This window comes from Pelobates fuscus, chromosome 1 (assembly GCF_036172605.1).
Source record: "Pelobates fuscus isolate aPelFus1 chromosome 1, aPelFus1.pri, whole genome shotgun sequence".
NCBI classification, from domain to species: Eukaryota; Metazoa; Chordata; class Amphibia; order Anura; family Pelobatidae; genus Pelobates; species Pelobates fuscus.
The window spans coordinates 448,235,670-448,255,433 of record NC_086317.1 but is presented as its reverse complement, the minus strand read 5'-3'; the positions used below and the strand labels follow the sequence as shown (position 1 = coordinate 448,255,433).

The 19,764-nt window shown below is 41.6% G+C and overlaps 1 protein-coding gene across 5 annotated transcripts in view; it reads left to right on the top strand.

The window, feature by feature from the left end:
- The window catches only part of GRIA4 (glutamate ionotropic receptor AMPA type subunit 4), a 374,317-nt gene that overhangs the window by 336,956 nt on the left and 17,597 nt on the right, over positions 1-19,764 (top strand). For 2 of the 5 annotated variants that reach the window (XM_063430303.1, XM_063430267.1), the window contains exon 15: positions 351-485. In XM_063430303.1, the coding sequence (XP_063286373.1) occupies positions 351-485 (135 nt within the window). Of the gene's footprint in view, positions 1-350; positions 621-19,764 lie in introns of all 5 variants that reach the window. The other 3 variants (XM_063430285.1, XM_063430276.1, XM_063430293.1) reach the window with 2 other exon arrangements.

Genomic DNA, 19,764 nt, shown 5'->3' with positions numbered 1-19,764 from the left:
ATGTAAATCCTAAAAAGTTATAAAATTACAAAAGGTCATAAATACAAAAATAAAAAATAATCTAAATGTACATTTGCATTGTACAATTAACAGTGGTAACAATGTTTTTTACTGTTGGCGAGTGACTGGTTACATCCTAAAGTATTGGTAACACAAGGTGTGAATTATTTTAAAAAGCAAATATTGCCAAAAATATTTTGAAAGTTATAGAACACATCATTTTATATATAATAGAAAATTAATAAATATATATAATTTGAAAATGTAGTTTTTTTCCATTTGTACCATAAATGTACTGTTGAAATTAGAAAGTTTTCATGAATTAATTCCAATCATTTTTGTTTTTCTAGGACAAGACAAGTGCATTAAGTCTGAGCAACGTTGCTGGAGTTTTCTACATTCTGGTTGGCGGCTTGGGATTGGCAATGCTCGTGGCTTTGATAGAGTTCTGTTACAAGTCAAGGGCAGAGGCGAAACGAATGAAGGTGGCAAAGAGTGCACAGAATTTTAACCCAACTTCCTCGCAGAATACCCAGAATTTAGCAACTTATAGAGAAGGTTACAACGTATATGGAACCGAGAGTATTAAGATTTAGGGGTAGGACCTAGGGTCTACTACAGTGAGTGGGTGATGTAATGTGAAGTGCAGTATTGTGACCTGTCTGTCAAGTGGTTATGCTTGCTTCTAAAAAAACAAAAAAAAAAGCTTTCTATATTGGAATAAGTCAGTGCAAAGTGGTTCCGTACTTTCTTGGCTGCAGATGTAAAGTGTATGTTGCTTATAGACATCTGCATTGTAATATGTTTCTATAGACTTAAAAAATAAACAGAAAAGCGATAATTATTTTGCAATAGCCGAACCTCAGAGAAAAAAATTATTACTAACAATAATTACATTTTAGACATTCTATCATCTATTTTTATCAACCAATCTATCATATTTATTATTCTGTATTTTCTATCTATCTATCTATCTATCTAGCATCTATTTGTTCCATAGGGGAGGCCTTTTATTTGTTTGCATGTAGACATTATTTTTTTAAACTATATATTTTTTTTTTATAATTTTATATATATTATATATGCAATGTTTATAGTCATATTGACATGTCTGTAAATAGAAATGTATAAATTAAGCAGTCTATTCACTAAAGGATACTAATTTGAAGTATCACTTTCTGCAAATATATTCTAGTTCGGTTACTGTTGAATACAGTGACTTGGCATTACAAGAGTAGAAAATTGTCTTTTAGCTCGGAAGTGTATCTGGCTTGAAACCAGGGCTTTAATTTATTAATAATGGATTTTTTTTTCCAATTGATTTAATATTTGGAAAATGTTTAATATGACTGATTGATTTTTTTAAAAAAATTTTTTATATAGGAGATATATTTTTTAAATCAGAAAAAAAAATATTGTAAAAATGTATCCAAAATTTAAAATAATTTGAAAAGCGTATCTAAGCAAAAAAGCAATGGGTAGAATTGCAATGGGTAGAATATAAGGTCTCATGAGCATCAATACACAGTGGATTTGATAAGTATTAAAACTTTTTTATTCCGGCATGTTTAGGGGTATGTAATAAAGTTGTAATATTTACCAAATCTGCTGTGTATTTGATAAGGATTTTTCTGAAAAAGTGTTTTTACATTTTTGTTTTTATTTGTAAGCACTTTTAATGACAGGTGGCCATGTAATAGTATTGTATTTGACTTTTCTTTTTAAAGTTGATAAATAAGTTGAGATTTTGTGGATAGATCCCCTACATCTATTTACTCTATGTGATATTATCAAGGAAAAGACAATTGATAATTTTCCATGAAAAAAACTAAACAAAAAAAAAATATATTTTTTTAATAGGCACTTGCTAATCTCTACCTTGTATAAATGAATGGTAGACCAAGTAGAGCAGTTTTGCCTACTTGTCATGAACATTGACATTTCTTTCTGATATTCGGGATCATGACATTTTATTTTTTATTGTTTTTGTATCTTACACTCTGTATTGAAACACAAGCATTAGTTCTTCCTGTAACTTACAAATTGTTAGAGAAGATGTTGTACACCTCCTTAAGTAACTTTCCCTCCATCAATCTTTGGTACTTTGCAATCCAGTTTCAATTAAGTTTTACAACCTGGCACATTACTATAAAAAAAAAACATTACCAAATCATATAACAAATAGCTCTCTATTGAATTCAAAAGAATACGTGATGATTATCTAAGAATTCGTTCCTGAATCTAGAATTGATCAAGAAATTATTTTTGGCATGATACACCATTAATTTGCTACCATTGGCTACTGCTTTCTTTTCTTTTGTTCCCGTTGTTTTTTATTTTTTCTTGAGTTTTTCTCTGCATGTCCTATATTTTTGTATGATAAAGAAAGGAAAATACTGTATATCGTAGATTAAATATTAGTTAAATGAATTGAGATAATGTTAATGTATACCATGGTAGATATTTGAAATCTGACTACCATGTTGCAGTCAAGAATTTTTTATTTTTAGCAACAAATTGTAAAGTGATCCAATAACATTTTTGAAGAGAGGCTGACCAATTGCTGCAGACATAAAGGGTCCAACTGTTACTTTATTTCTTTTGTGTTACTTTTTAATAAAAATTAAGGCTTTTTTTGAACATTACTATGCTATTAGCGATACCTATTGTCTCCCCCTTCATTCCGTTTACATTTTATCTTTTAGGGCTAGCACACACATTTGGCAGATATTGCTCAACACTGATTTTTTTGTATTCAAAGACTGAATATTGAGAGATAGAGATGTCCCGAACAGTTCGCTGGCGAATAGTTCCTGGCGAACATAGCTTGTTCGCATTCGCCACGGACGGCGAACATATGCAATGTTCAGTCTTCCCCCTATCCATCATCACTGAGTAAACTTTGACCCTGTACCTCACAGTCAGCAGACACATTCCAGCAAATCAGCAGCAGACCCTCCCTCCCAGACCCTCCCACCTCCTGGACAGCATCCATTTTAGATTCATTCGGAAGCTACATTCTTTTTTTTTTAGACAGAAGTGCGTTATATTTGAGCATGCTAGGCTGAATGTGCGTATATCATGGCTAGTTGCACTGAGGGTATGAGTATATAGCAGTACATTGTTGTGAAAGATGGCTGTCATGTTTAGGATGTAGCTTGCACGTTATCAACTGTGTATTTATATCAGCAGCTCCACCACTAGTTATAAATCAAGTGTGAGTCGCCCCATGAGATGAGACTAGTGAATAACATAATACATGAACGGTTAAGGTAAAGGCATGTAAGGAACTACGACAATAAACTCTTTAGGAGGTGAAATAATGACATGTTTAAACGCTTGCTACTTTACGATTAGTTAATGTGCAGAGAGCAGTTCATGTGATCAAAGGCATGGTGTGGAGGATCGGCTATAGTGGGACATGCTTGGCAGGCTGCTGTTTACTGCTTGTGCTCATCCGATCCCTTCTGGGCGCCAGGTGCAGACCCTGGGAGTCTCTGATACCTGGAACAACAAAGGCAAGTCTCTGGCTGAGTGCCGGGTTCGCGGCTTGAGGTGGTGGAAGCTTGTTTTGTCGGGTGGTCGGATCTGTCCCGGTGGTGCTTCACCTCTGGTGCGGGATTGTGGTGGCTTAAGGTGGAGGCAAGTGCTTGATGTGGGGCAGGCTTTGCATTTCTGTTTGTGCCTCCGGTCCCATCTTTGACGCCTTTTGCGTTGGTGGATTTTAATGGGGACTGCTTCGCTTAGCTGTGGTGGAGCTTGTTGGGGCTGTGGTGGAGCTTGTTGGGGCTTCCTGCTTGTTATTTGCTTCCAAAATTGATTACAGAGTCTGTCCAGCTTAGACTCAATATCCTGCCATGCTTTGCTGGTACCAGGAGGACACGCGGCTGCCGCCATATTGGGAGAGTCGCAGATGAGTATGTCAGCCTGGGTGGCTGTGCTCTGTGCGTCCATTAGCTCCAGACAGCCTCTCAGGGATGGACCGGGATAACCCCCACCGGTCAGAGGGGGGGTAACGAAGCTCCTGCCGGGAAGTAGCTGCTCCTGGGCATCCCAGGATCGGGAGATCCGCCGCCTCTGCCACCCGGTGAGCACCAGGCCACACTTGCCACGCGGAGGTAAGTAAGACTCTGTCGAGTTGCTGACCGCTAAAGCATGTCGGGTCGGTCAGGTAGGAGCAACATTGCTGGGTCATCCCCTTCTGGGGTGAAATTTGCTTGTTGATAGCTGCTTAAAGTGAGATATTGAGGGAGCGCACACAAAGTGCGTCTTTCCTCCATGACAGCTAGGCCATGCCCCCCGGAAGCTGCATTCTAAGTGAGAGGAGGGACAGTGTAGCTGCTGCTGATTTAATAGGGAAATCGGTAGCTAGGCTAGTGTATTCAGTGTCAACTACAGTCCTGAAGGACTCATCTGATTTCTGCTGTAAGGACAGCACCCCAAAAGTCCTTTTTAGGGCTAGAACATCAGTCTGTTTTTTTTTCTGTGTAATCTAATTGCAGTTGCCTGCCTGCCAGCTTGTGTGTCAGGCTCACAGTCCACTTGCCCAGTGCCACCACTCATATCTGGTGTCACAATAGCTTGCATTTAAAAAAAACAAAAACTTTTTTGACTGTAATATAATAGCAGTCAGTTTCCTTCACATATGAGCGTTTCAGGGCCTGCCAGGGCACAGTGTCACACCAGTGCAACTCATATCTGGTGTAACAGTAGTGTACATAAAAAAAAAACTAGAAATTTGACTGTGAAATAATAGCAGTCCGTTTCCTTCACACGTGTGCGCTTCAGGGCCTGCCAGGGCACAGTGTCACACCAGTGCAACTCATATCTGGTGTAACAGTAGTGTACATTTAAAAAAAAAATACAATTTTGACTGTAATAGATTGAATAGCAGTTAGTTGTCTGCAAGCGTGTGTGTCAGGCCTACAATGTCTACTCTGCCAACTTCTGCCAGTGCACAGTGCCACTCATATCTGTTGTCACAGTAGCTTGCACGCATAGTACCACTAATCGAAAAAAAAAATGACAGGCAGAGGCAGGCCACCCCGCAGGTGCTGTCGTGGTCGTGGTGCTGCGATTCCCTTTGGCCCTAGAATAATGACCAGTTTTCAGAGGCAACGTACCCTGAACTTGAAAAGTTCTGAGGACATAGTTGACTGGCTAACACAGGACACCCAATCTTCTACAGCTTCCGCTCGGAACCTTGACGCACCATCCTCCTCCAGCTTAGCTTCGGGCACCTCTCAAGTTACCACTCACCCGCCCTCCACCACCACCAACACTAGCACCACAGCCGCTTCACTTGATCTGTCAGAGGAGTTATTTACACATCAGTTGGAAGAAATGAGTGATGCGCAACCATTATTGCCAGAGGATGTAGATATGTCTCAGTCAGGCAGCATTACACACATGGACGTAGGGTGTGATGATGATGATGTTGTACCCGTTGCTGCTTCCTTTGCTGAGTTGCCTAGGTCAAAAAGTCTAGATTACCTCACCTTTATTAAGATGAATGAGGGATGGATCCCGAAGGGACTGACAGTGGGCAATACATTCGACTAAAAAAGGCCTGATGAGGGGGATGTAACAGGGATTAAACTGATAAGAATAGCACTACTTAACACACCACTCCTATCTGGTGGCACATTAGATTGCCTGCGCAGTGCCCCAAATTTGAAGTAGGAGGACCTACCAAGCATCTTTTTCCATCCCCCGGTTCCTAAAATCGATGCCATATACACGTCCCCTGATAGGAGAAGTAACAGGGATTAAACTGATAGGAATAGTACTACTTAACACACCTTATAATAACGCAGAGAGAGGCAATGCAGAGAGAGGAGTCTGAAGAAGAGGAGTCAGAGAAGGAAGGTGGCTTTGAGGAGGTGGAAGACCAAACACAGCAGGCGTCCCAGGGGGCTTGTTGTCACCTTTCGGGGACCCTTGGTGTTTTACGTGGCTGGGTGGAGGAAGAGACCTTCAATGACATCAGTGAGGACAAGGAGCGTGACATGGCTAGCTTGGTATCCAACCTTGTGCAAATGGGGAGTTTGCGGTTGTGCAAATGGACTGTTTGCGGTTGTTTGCGGTGCGTTAAACAGGGAGTTTGGTCTGCGAGCATAACCCTTACACTACCTGATCGATACAACATCATACCTGATGTTTTAAAGCACGTTATTCCAAACAATTTAGGAATGTTTGGTGATTTATGTCCTTTATGGATTAAAACCAGACTCTGCATCAACTATGTAATTTTCCATGGGCGTTTTGCCATGGATCCCCCTCCGGCATGCCACAGTCCAGGTGTTAGTCCCCTTGAAACAACTTTCCCATCACTATTGTGGCTAGAAAGAGTCCCTGTGGGTTTTAAAATTCGCCTGCCTATTGAAGTCTATGGCGGTTCGCTCGGTTCGCCCGTTCGCGAACATTTGCGGAAATTCGCGTTCGCCGATCGTTCGCCGTTATGTTGTCTATTGAGAGACCTTATAAATGTGTGTGTAGTTAATGCAAACTTACAGATTGGACAGATTTGCCCAACACAGAATTTTTATTCAAAGACTGTGTATTGAGAGAGCTTATAAATGTGTGTGTAATAGGCACTGGATCTCTGTCTATATTTTGAGCATAGCCCTATAATTAACTGTTTGTATAATGGTATATTCTGTGAATTAGAGGCTATTTCCCCACACTTAAGACTCCTTCCACCTATAGGCCCTTTAGACACACTACAGGATATTCCCTCAGAGTGCTGCCCCCTTTAGGCTCTTTTGGATACCCTACCAAAGCATATCCACTTATAGAATAAATATACTCTTTCAGGGTAAAAGCCATACCTCACTGTTCCAACCCTACTGCTCATTGTACTGATTAAAGGGTACATGTCATGACAAATAAGACTTGATCTTAAATTATATAGAGTCAAATTTCATCTTTAAATTGTGCTAGCAGATTTTCTGGCAAATGTCCAGATTTCCATAAAATCAGTGGTTAAAACACTCCTCTGAGTCAGTTCATTCTGTGCTGAAACTGTGCCGATCAGCACAGCTATAAGTCTGTGCTCTGCACAGGGTCGGTGCAAGGATTTTTGCAGCCCTAGGCAAAAAAAAATTTGCCGCCCCCCCATATGTCCTGCCCACCATGTGACATCACAATGCCCCGCTCATATGCTCTGCCATATGGGCCAACGTCAGTCTGCACAAAGTTTTTAATTTGAAAAGATAGTGTGTTTACATGAAAAAGCCTACAGGCACAGGCTATAGACACCAGAACCACTACATTAAACTGTAGTGCTTCTGGTAACTATAGTATCCATTTATTGTGAGGTAAATTAGAGATTAGTGCCACTAATAATATATTGGATTGCCTACTTACCACCAGATGAGGACAATAGGCTGATGATGGGCTCAGTCTGGCTCCACAGGTCTGGTGTAGAACAGGACGCAGCGCCATTTTTTGGGACCCCTTACACAGCTCAATGTCTGGGCCCCCAGGGCTTGACCGTGAGTATGCCTACAATGCATAAATCCACCTACATGGCCCACCCAAGAGTTCTCTCACAGGTAGTGGATTGTATGTGTGTAGGGGATGTTTTATGTGTTATTGTAGAGGATGTAATGTGGATGTAATGTGTGTGTTCTTATAGAATGTAGTGTATAGGGATACCAATCTGTGTAAGGGATGTAGTGTGTGTATAGTGGATGCAGTGTGTGTTTGCGTGTAAGGAATGCATTGTATGTTTCTGTGTGTGTGTGTGTGTGTGTGTGTAAGGGATGCAAGGTGTGTTTCTGTGTATGTAATTGAATGCAGTGTGTGTCTGTAGGGATGCATTGAGTGTGTAAGAGATGCATTTTGTTTCTGTGTGTAAGAGAATGAGTGTTTGTGTGAGCGTAAGGGATGCATTGTGTGTTTCGGGTGTGTCTGTGTGTAAGGATGCATTGTTTGTTTCTGTGTGTGTGTGGGTGGGATGAATTGTGTATGTGTGTAGTGTAAAAGAGAGAGTTTGTGAGGTAGGATAGGGACTGAGAGGGGAGCAGCTCTTTATTTAAAAAAAAAAATCATAGTGCTTTCCCCTCCTGTCAATTAGTGATTTCCCCTTCCCTCCTGTCCCTCAGTGTTCTCCCTTGGCCCCCTGTCCCTCTGCAGCACCCCCTTGGTGGTCTTCTCACTCCCCCCTCCCCCTCTTAGTGATCCTCCCTCCCTCCCTCGGTGGCCCTCCCTCCCCCCTTTGGTGGTCCTTCCCCTCTACCCCCCTTAGTGGTCCTCCCTCTGGCAAACCCCTAGTGGAACTTCCCCCCTCCTCCCTCAGTGGTCCTTACTCCCCCCTCTTCCCCAGTGGTCCTTACTCCCCCCCTCCTCCCCCAGTGGTCCTTAGTGTCCTCCCCTCCTCGCCCAGTGATCCTTAGTGTCCCCTCCCCCTCCTCCCCCAGTGGTCCTTAGTCCCCTCCACCCCCCTTGTGTTCCTTAGTCCCCCCTCCTCCCCCAGTGGTCCTTTGTTGTCCCCCTCCTCCTCCCCCAGTGGTCCTTAGTCCCCCCTCCTCCTCCCCCAGTGGTCCTTAGTGTCCCCCCTCCCTCCTCCCCCAGTGGTCCTTAGTGTGTCCCCTCCCTCCTCCCACAGTGGTCCTTAGTGTGTCCCCTCCCTCCTCCCCCAGTGGTTCTTAGTGTCCCCCCTCCTTGCCCAGTGATCCTTAGTGTCCCCTACCCCTCCTCCCCCAGTGGTCCTTAGTCCCCCCTCCTCCCCAGTGGTCCTTTGTCCCCCCTCCTCCTCCCCCAGTGGTCCTTGGTGTCTCCCCTCCCTCCTCCCCCAGTGGTCCTTAGTGTCCCCTCCCCCTCCTCCCCCAGTGGTCCTTAGTTCCCTCCACCCCCCTTGTGTTCCTTAGTCCCCCCCTCCTCCACCAGTGGACCTTAGTCCTCCCCTCCTCCCCCAGTGATCCTTAGTGTCCCCTCCCCCTCCTCCCCCAGTGGTCCTTAGTCCCCTCCACTCCCCTTGTGGTCCTTAGTCCCCTCCACCCCCCTTGTGGTCCTTAGTTCCCCCCTCCTCCCCCAGTGGTCATTAGTTAGCACCCCTCCCCCAGTGGTCCTTAGTCCCCCTCCTCCCCCCCGTGGTCCTTACTACCCCCCTCCTCCTCCCTCTGTGGTCCTTAGTGTCCCCCCTCCCTCAGTGGTCCTTAGTGTCCCTCCTCCCCCAGTGGTCCTTAGTCCCCCCTCCTCCCCCAGTGGTCCTTAGTCCCCCCTCCTCCCTCAGTGATCCTTAGTGTCCCCTCCCCTCCTCCCCCAGTGGTCCTTAGTCCCCTCCACCCCCCTTGTGGTCCTTAGTCCCCTCCACCCCCTTGTGGTCCTTAGTTCCCCCTCCGTCCCCCAGTGGTCCTTAGTTAGCCCCCCTCCCCCAGTGGTCCTTAGTCCCCCCTCCTCCCCCAGTGGTACTTTGTCCCTCCCTCCTCCTCCCCCAGTGGTCCTTAGTGTCCCCCCTTCCTCCTCCCCCAGTGGTCCTTAGTGTCTCCCCTCCCTAAGTGGTCCTTAGTGTCCCCCCTCCCTCCTCCCCCAGTGGTCCTTAGTGTCCCCCCCTGCTCCTCCCCAGTGGTCCTTAGTTCCCCCCCTCCTCCCCCACTGGTCTTTAGTCCCCCCCTCCTCCCCCAGTGGTCCTTTGCCCCCCCCTGCTCCTCCCCCAGTGGTCCTTAGTGTACCCCTCCCTCCTCCCCCAGTGGTCCTTAGTATCCCCCCTCCCTCCTCCCCCAGTGGTCCTTAGTCCCCCCTCCTCCTCCCCCAGTGGTCCTTACTCCCCCTCCTCCTCCCCCAGTGATCCTTAGTGTCCCCCCTCCCTCAGTGGTCCTTAGTGTCCCCCCTCCCTCCCCCCCCAGTGGTCCTTAGTCCCCACTCCTCCCCCAGTGGTCCTTAGTCCCCTCGCTCCTCCCCCAGTGATCCTTAGTGTCCCCTCCCCCTCCTCCCCCAGTGGTCCTTAGTCCCCTCCACCCCCCTTGTGGTCCTTAGCCCCTCCACCCCCCCTTGTGGTCCTTAGTTCCCCCCCCTCCTCCCCCAGTGGTCCTTAGTCCCCCCCTCCTCCTCCTCCCCCAGTGGTCGTTAGTGTCCCCCCTCCCTCCTCCCCCAGTGGTCCTTACCCTCCTCTTCCTCTTCCCTCCTGCCAATGTAGCGTGGCCAGGCAGCGCGGAACGCGGGACAGGAACCTCTGTTTCCTGTACCCGGCCGCCGGCAGATTGAAAGGAAGTGAGCACTTCCTGTCAGTCCGCCGGCGGGCGGGTACAGGAAACAGAGGTACCTGTCCCGCATTCCGCACCGCCCGGCCACGCTACTTGAGAGACCGGTAAGAGGGAGCGCTCTGCGCTTCCCTCCTGCCGGTCACTCAAATCCGTCCGCCCCCACACAGCAGTGCTGCGCCGCCTGGGGCTTGCTAAAGTGCATATCTAAAAATGCATATCTAAAAAATCAAGAAAGCCTGAACTACTAATAAAAAATTATAGCAGGATTTGGACAAAATTACAGTTGTTCTCTCAGTGGTGAATAATATTGTTGATATCCCACTCAAAATGAATCCCCTAGGGACGTCTAGTTTTTCTTACTGGAAAATCCAAAATGCCTCCCTTTTATTTGAGATGCTATTTTTATTGCCACTCCCTGGACCAGAATGGCCATCAAGCAAACGAGGCAAATGCATGGTGGGATCTGATGGCCATGCGCCATGGCTCACAAGGTAGACACTTTGCTGGAAGGAGTTGTCTGCACCCACTGAGGGTGTAGACAAGATAATTCTCCCACTGGACCACCAGGAATCAGAATTCCCTATTCCCTGGCAAAACATAAGCCTCAAGGAAGGGGGAATACAATACGCTAGTTTAGTTTTGCTTTTTTTTTTTTATTAAAACATTTTTTGCCTCGTATATTTCACTTTCCCCCACTACTGTCCCTATCCCCAGCACAACTTATATCCCTCCACTACTGCCCCTATAATCCACCAAAGCCCCCACTGCTGCAACATCTCTTCAACACAGCCCTTAGCCACTTTATCACAGCCAATACCCACCAGCACAGCCCCTCTACAGTTCCTATTCTCCACTAATGCACCTACCCACCAAAACAGTCCCTCCCCTCCCCAATATAGCCCCAAACCCCCATCATAGCCCTTCAATCATCAGAGCCCCCACCCTCCATTACAGTCCCTATATCCCTCACATACCTCTGCCCCTATCCCCACATATACTATAGCTCATATAGACATTTGCTACAGCCCATATCTCCCCCAAACACTACAGTCCCTATCCCTCATCACAGTCCCAATCCCTCATCACAGCTCTTATTCCCCCTCTACTGCTCCAATCCCCAAATAGCCGCTTTATCAAAGCGCAAATTACCCATCACAGCCTCTGTACCGCAAAGTATGACCGCCCCTTTTCCACCATATACAACAGCCAGTATCGCCCCCAAACACTGCAGCCCCTATATCCCCACAACTGCCCCTATCCCTTCCATCACATCCCTTATTATAAGAGTGCTATCTGGCTGCCACAGCCACTATCACTCCACAAAATGCAGCCCCATCCACCCATACACTACAGCCTTTATCCCACCATGTACTTCAGACACTATCACCCTATATACTACATTCCATATCTGCCCCATACACAACAGCAACGTTCACCCTTGTATACTAAAGCTTGCACCCCACATGCCATAATCTTCTTATATTCTCTAAGCTCTCACTGGGTTTGTCCCACATACTGGAATTAACATTTGTGGTATGTATTAAGATAAATTCCAAATTTAGTTCCACAGTTTATTAAATTAGATACGTTATATATGCTGTATGCTCAACAGAGGAACTAAAAGTAGAACCTTTATTAACATAACAGCAACATTTACACTGTCTCCCTCCTCGTCAATTTCCAAATCACTAGGGAATATTATAGATCCTAGAGTCTTGGCTCTGCATGAGCTACTTTGAATTATATTAATGAGAATGTCTATAGCAATCACCTAGTTTCAAAATGGGAAGATGTTTATACATTTCCAACTATATAAAAGAAAAAAAAAAAAAAAGATGTTTAGCCTGTTATAGGAAGCAAGTCTGTTCTTCCCAAACAGGGATATCCAAGAATGGTGTGTCTTACTGCAGGTGTAACACACACTGAAAACATGATTGATGCCCTAAGCAGAGAGGGGTAATTAAAATATGATATTTTAATAACTTTTAATTTAACACTTAATTGAGTCAAAAAACAGCACCCACAATAAAAAAAATTAAAAAAATCTCTCATATCAGGTTTACTGCAATGGGCTAGTTAGCCTCAATAACTATATTATTATCTTGATTGTCCTCTTATAAACCTGGTGTTAAACCCCTATACAAACAAAGAACATCTTATTTATGAGTTTATTTTAATGCTGGCCTAGAGTCTGCATGGACCAGATTTTAAAGGACCACTATAGGCACCCAGACCACTTTAGCTTAATGAAGTGGTCTGGTTGCCAGGTCCATCTAGGTTTAACCCTGCCTGTTGTAAAGATAGCAGTTTCAGAGAAACTGCTATGTTTACATATGGGTTAATCCAGCCTCTAGTGGCTGTCTCATTGATTTTCACAGTGAGAAGATGCCAGCGTCCATAGGAAAGCATTGAGAATTGCAGCGCATGCGCCGATGACGACCGAAGGAGGAGGAGAGTCCCCAGCGCCAAGGGAGCCCAGCGCTGGAGAAAGGTGAGTATTTAACCCCTTCAGCCTGGCAGGAGGGGGGCCTTGAGTGTGGGGGGGACCTATTAATACTATAGAGCCAGGAAAACAAGTTTGTTTTCCTGGCACTATAGTGGTCCTTTAACCCCTTAAGGACCAAACTTCTGGAATAAAAGGGAATCATGACATGTCACACATGTCATGTGTCCTTAAGGGGTTAATGGCTGCAAAGAATGTCTTTGATCCTTAAAGGGAAACTATATTGCCATAAAAATAAAGTTATTTTCCTGGCACTACGCCTCTCCCTCCGTCCTGCACCGATGTCACTTGGCACTGGCTTGGGTCTACCTCTGCTCCGCTGACATCAGGTGGAAGCCTAATGCGTTGCAATAGGTGCTTGCATTAGGGATTCCCACAGGAAACTATTTTACAATGCTTTCCTATGGGAATTTAGATGACGCTGGATGTCCTCATGCATAGCGTGAGAACGTCCAACGTCAGTTAACGACCCGAAAGTCCCTCTAGTGGCTGTCTTGTAGTTTATTAATAACTGCAATAATTACCTTTGCAGGGTTAAGGGACATGAAACACTGCACTCAGACCACTTCAATGAGCTGAATGGTCTGAGTGCCTACAGTGTCCCTTTAACCCCTTAACCCCTTAAGGACCAAACTTCTGGAATAAAAGGGAATCATGACATGTCCCACATGTCATGTGTCCTTAAGGGGTTAAGGAATTAAATGGTAATATGGCACTTTATTGCTCCAACATAAGCAGACAATTAATTTGAGGAAATAAAAATAAACTAAAAAGATTTAAGCTTTCTAATGCATTAAAAAAACTACAAAGCCATGAGTAGAATAATAGTAATAATTGTAGATTGCTGCAGCATATAAGCCATTTGGTAAATTACCTCCCAAATGAGATATAATTTTTTACTTAACAAGCTTTTTTTCTTTTACCAATGAATTTAGTTAAAATAGCCTTTTGCCCATTAAAAGCATGTTGAGCTGCTGTTCTGTAAATGAAAGTACATACTAATCAGGCAGGCAGCAGATTAAGGTAAAATGAAAATGTATAATGCATCCACAAGAAACATTTTTTACAAAAAATAAAAAGAGTTTTGAGAATGGTAAGCCAATCGCAATTATTTGGAAAGATGGTTGCGAAAATAAAACAATTTGTTATGGCATTACAAATAAAACGATAAAGCTCTGGTCCTATTTATAATTTATATTAGTATATTATTCTTGAACTCTATAATTATTGTAAGAGTAAAGTGGCAGCCTTAGTACCATAGCCAGTTTACCTCATTGAGCTTAGAGAGTCTTGGACATTTTTTCGCAGATAGAACAAAAATGGTGATCTTGCAGTGCCTTCTGCTGCATGTCTAGTGAAGATGTTGAATTCTACATTGAGTTTTTCAAGTTTGGATGCCAGTCATAGCCTTAGAGTCCAGCCTGCTTTCAGCATGTTCAGAATATAACTGCTAATGTGGTGTCCACCTCTGTATCAGTAAACCTGCAGCAAAGGGGCAGGCTTTAGGACCCAGGATAGATAACAACACAACCTTTTTGACATGCAGTGGTTATTGTGCTTAAGGTATCTTTTAATGTTGTCAATGTTTTAACTATTAATTTATGCATTTTAATAATAAGAGTAAGAAAATGAAGACAAAATAAAACTATGCTATATGTGCATTGCTAATAATCCCTTATATTCCCTTAAATGAAAGAAAAGCCATTGTGTATATTATTATTCCAATATGTGCTATAGTAATCAAAGATATATTTATAAATCAATGCCAGTCCTTGCATCTGTGGTGCGATATTGATTTCTACTATTCAATAAATATTTAGAATAGCTGCAAATATGTATTGGGGCAATAGCTTAAAATGTTCCTTATCAAATTTGCTCATTGATTTAGAAGAATGCTAATTCATTTAAAATGATTTCATATTTTATCTATAATTTCGACCTCTCATTTAACCATTTAATAAAATAAATAAGGTTAATGTATAGTCTGATTGCATTGCTTTTAGGAACTGTTTTAGACAGACACCTATAGAATGTCTACCAGAATCAACCAATGATTGTTAGGTTAGCAACTAAAATTCAGAATGACAAAAAGCAAACGATATCTCTCTTGAAAATCTACTGTTGAAAAAAAATGGAAGAATGAGACAGCGCTTACTTAACTTATAGGCAGCAACCTTAAAAGGAATCCCTCAAACCCTTTAAAATAAGACAAGAAAAACAATAAAAAAGGCTGCGCCACAATCAGTAATAAAAAGTCCAGTTAAAAGGCAAAAGTCCAAAATATATTATCCTTACAAATGGTCTTTAGTGATGAGGTCTTCTACTATTGCAGTGGATCCACTTTATATGAAAGATAAAAAGAGAGAAGGACAACCAATGGTGCAGTATCTAAAATTCAAATATAGCCGTAAAGGAGTAATAATATAAAACTCACATTTGCCAGAGCTAATAACCAGCTCTGGGGTGAAGCGCATACAGCGGTATAATCCCCGCTTGTGGGATATAAATGGATTCCTCTCCGTCACTGTTGTCCAATTCTCGGATAAAAAGAGACAACCAATAGTGCTCACTGTATGGTAATATTGATAAAAGAATAAAAGAATGGACTTACAAGACAAGAGCAGACCAACTGCTCTGTGATGACAGCGTGGGTGGATTTATCCCCACCTAAGGATTTCTTTAGGTACAGGAAACTTCCAAAGATGTATTTCAGAGGTTTTACATAAAACCAATAAAAGGTGAATAAGATAATACTAAAAAGCCAGGGTAAAATAGATTATGTGTCTATAAAAAAGGTAATTGGCACAATAAAATGACCAAAAATACTTTAATATATATATAAAAGAACACAATATTAGATATCCATAACGCGTTTCGTCAAAAAGACTTTTTCAAATGGAATAACTAAATCACTAAAGACCATTTGTAAGGATAATATATTTTGGACTTTTGCCTTTTAACTGGACTTTTTATTACTGATTGTGGCGCAGCCTTTTTTATTGTTTTTCTTGAAAATCTACTGCCTGATATATTGTGAAACATCATATATTATTATTATATAATAAGATGTACGTCACGATACAACAGAAACATTTTTGATCAGGAAATAAAAGAGCGTATACAATATTTCCTTATCTAATTTCAATTACATTTAGGAGTCACATATTTTGTAGTTAAAGATATTTTTTCATTTTTTTTCACCATCATTACACCTGACCAGTTTCAAGAAACCTCATTTAAGATGGAGACAATTGTGAGTTGTATTTTGATCCAATTTTTACTATAAAACATTCCTCACTTCTATCTTCATTCTGCAACAAAACATTGTGATTCTTTACCATATTTTGTTTGCGTTCTAGGTGAAGAAAGTGCAAGGTTGTTGCAGATCATCCAAAACAGGGCTATTCTCCTTCAGTATACATTACTGTAAAAGTATGTTGGTTTTTTAAAAGTTTCTCATCATTGAGACATTCCAGACATTTTATGTCATTTTTATGTTTACTTACTTATACATCTAACAGCGCATTTTCTCACCATGATTGTTTGATCATGAGCATGTGCTGTGATGTGTGACTCAAACATTCAAATCAAATAATTTCAAAGTTTTAGACAGGTCCCCACTATCTGTTTTTGGTAATTTAATTATAGCCTTGTATTTAGGTTAAAACATTTACCCTTTTTTTTAGATGCACATAGTGTTGCAAATGTTCAAAACACAAAAATAAGATTATTATTTTTTTTCGTATTAGTTGCTAAAATAAATTTGCAACAAAAACAGAACTACCTTTGCATTTGCAAAGATTTTCTTTCGGCAAGAGAACATTAATTCCAGGCTTATTTACTAGACTGCAAAAAACATAAAGTGAATATAACATTTTAGAAGAAAATAGCAAAATGGAAAAAATGAAGTTTTAGTTTTAACTATTTTATTTTAATATTTTAGATTCACCTTCAATTCCAGTCAATTTAGCGACTAACTGATTGTCCTTTAGTGCTTAATTGTAATAAATTGATTTGGGAGATCTTGATGGATACTAGTTTTTGTTTAATTATATTTTTAAACTAAAGATAAAGATTTAATTGGTTGTTTGGTATTCATAAAAGATATGTGTTGTAACTCATTTTTTTTATTATATTGCAGAGATGTAAAACATATTCTAAAAAATAATATCAAGAATAGAAGGCTGAAAAATTTAGAGGGATTAATATTTACAGACCCTGACATGGCAAAGCTCAGTTATATAAATTAAGAGATGATAAGAAAATTGTGGTCTGTTAAACCCTGTCACTACAATTTGGTACTCGAAGATTATTTTACAGATTGCAGTATACCAACCTATAGGGGTTAAAAAGTTACATTATTTTAATTTTGATTAAGTTCTTAATCTGTTCTGGTGTTGTGATCCTTGAAGTACACCATGTTACCCACTTACAGGTGTTTATTGGCAAAAAGATGTATGTCTTTCAAAGGCTTATTTGCTGATTAATTTAAGTTAAGGCATTATCGCATTCACTACCAAGCTCATTTTGTCTGAGAAAATGAGCTTGGCAAATCATTTATTTGAAGTAGTTATTTTATCCAAGATGTATAGCTATTACAAAAACACTAGATAAAATAGCAATACAAATGGTATCATAAGTGGTAACATATCCTGGTTAAGAGTAAAGAACCAGAGAGCATTTCTAAGAATGCTGATTTCTAAACACGCCATCAGAATGAAAAAATTGCATCTGCGGGGCTCTAAACTTCCAAATAGCCAAAAGCCTTTGGTGACTAGAATTTAGTCCGGGCAAGTGAAAATTCAGCCTTGGCAAGCGCATTATCAATCGGCCACTGCTTTTCAGAGGTTTTAATGCAGTAACTTGTCATAATAATGGAAGCCCCGCCACTACCGTTTCTTCTTCTGTGACATTACCGGGTAGGAAATATTTTTTTCCTGCAGTTAAGAGTGCACAGGGGATGTGGGTTAAAGAGTACAGTAGTGCACCAACAATGTGTCTGCAGAGAGTGTAGAAACCTGCCAGTCACCCACCTGCCCACACTTGACATACATAACACAATATGGGAAAAAATGAATGGAGATACAGTCCACCTATGAGGAACAGAAAAATAATATAGGATAATATCATAGGCTAATTGCAGTCACAAGCAAGAGTTGTAAATGTGGCATACTCTTGAAATATCATCTAACTAAAACCAGACATAGAAACAGTGCAGAACACTAGTATATTCAAATTAAATCACTGATTTGGTATAACTAACGTCCGCAAGAATTCACAGCATATCACAAAAAATGTCACTCCATGGTATACAGCTCCACTTTGGGACCCCGCTCACTCTATGAGTCTTGTCATTACCCACTTCCTTGGGGACTTCCAGCAAGTTAAAAATAACATAAAACTAAAGTGCAATTAGTACAAATACATAGATCAAATTATAGCATTGTATAATAATAATAACATACATTTGAAAACTGCTCTTACATTTTCTTCTATATTTTTGGCATGCACCAAAAATGTTTGAGTTTCTCCTCAGTGTCAGACTCAATGAAAGGTTTTGGGGGTAGTAATTTTTTATTAAATGAAAATGTTTTCAAGAGTTTTAGGAAGATAGTAATTAAAGGGTTTTTGTTATAGGGGAGAATAGAATGGGGCTTTTGGTGTATAAAGAATAATCTATTCCGGCAGATGGAATATTAGTCCCTTCACAGGTTAGTTTTATCAAAAAATGGCACAAGCATTCTAAATATAGGATACATACCTATCACATAATTGGAGGAGAAAACTGCAGTTTCATGTACTCAATGCTATTAGGACCAAATAAATTCAATCCTACACATTTGCACAATTTTAGTTTTAATATTTTTATTCATCCTTAAATGAAATATTGAAGTGATAGAATTTCTTAAACATGACATGGTTTCATTTATCTTGTAATATTTCACATAGGATCTAAATAAGCATATAACCATTGTGTAATATGAGTGCTCCTGGCAGCTGGAATATCTCCCCCAACCTGACCCTGCTGCCTTTCTACACTCTCTTCCCCATAGGGGCCATTCTAACATTGTATATATTCCTGCTGGCTCCACCTCTGCGCCCCATTTTCACTGCACCATTTTTACTGCACCTCTGCAATATTTGCTTTGTCAGTAGCATTGCAAATTATGTATTATTATTATCATGACTTTTATATCCCTCCAACTTCTGACCTTCACTGAAACTTGGCTCTCCCCCTCTGAATGTGCTACATTCTCTTCCCCATCTTACCTAACTGTACCCTTCACCTTCTTCCTTCTGTACCTTCACTCGCTTTCTCTTCTTTCCTCTGCCACTCTTTCCATTATCCTTGAAGATTTTAACATCTATATAGATGCATGAATAGAAGTACCTCTGTGGCTACTAACTTCCTCTATACAGCCACCTCTATGGGACAAATGCTGTGGTCCAATTCCCCTACCTAGCAAGCAGACAACACTTTAAACCTTATGTTGTCCAACCTTTGTGCTATTGATAACTTCCCTATCACATCTCTCCCTCTCTCTGATCACTGCCTCCTAAGCTGCAATATTATCTTGCCCACCACCCAACCACCCTCACATGCCACACCTAAACTCTATAGAAATCCCCTGATCTGCTGGGGCTTGCCACAAACATGCAAAATCTTATCTCACTGATCTCGTAAAATCTTCTATGGCAACCACCCTCTACAACTCTACCCTCTCAAGTACCCTAAATAAGCTGTGTTCAACCACTGCATACCCTGTGAATCAACTGAAATGCCAACCCTGGCATTCTTAATCTACTTGATACATCCAAAGATGTTCAAGGGTAGCAGGACACTGAAGTTCTGACCCTACAAATTTATGTTGCATTCCAATACCTGCATCCTCTTTCTCGCCAAACTAGCATACTTTACCTCCCTCATCTCCACCTCCTTGCATGACCATGAACACTTCTTTCCAACTTTCAATTCACTAATGTCCCCCCATTTGCCCCTTACATAAAATCTATCACCAAATCCTGTTGCTTTCATCTTAAAAACATTTCTCG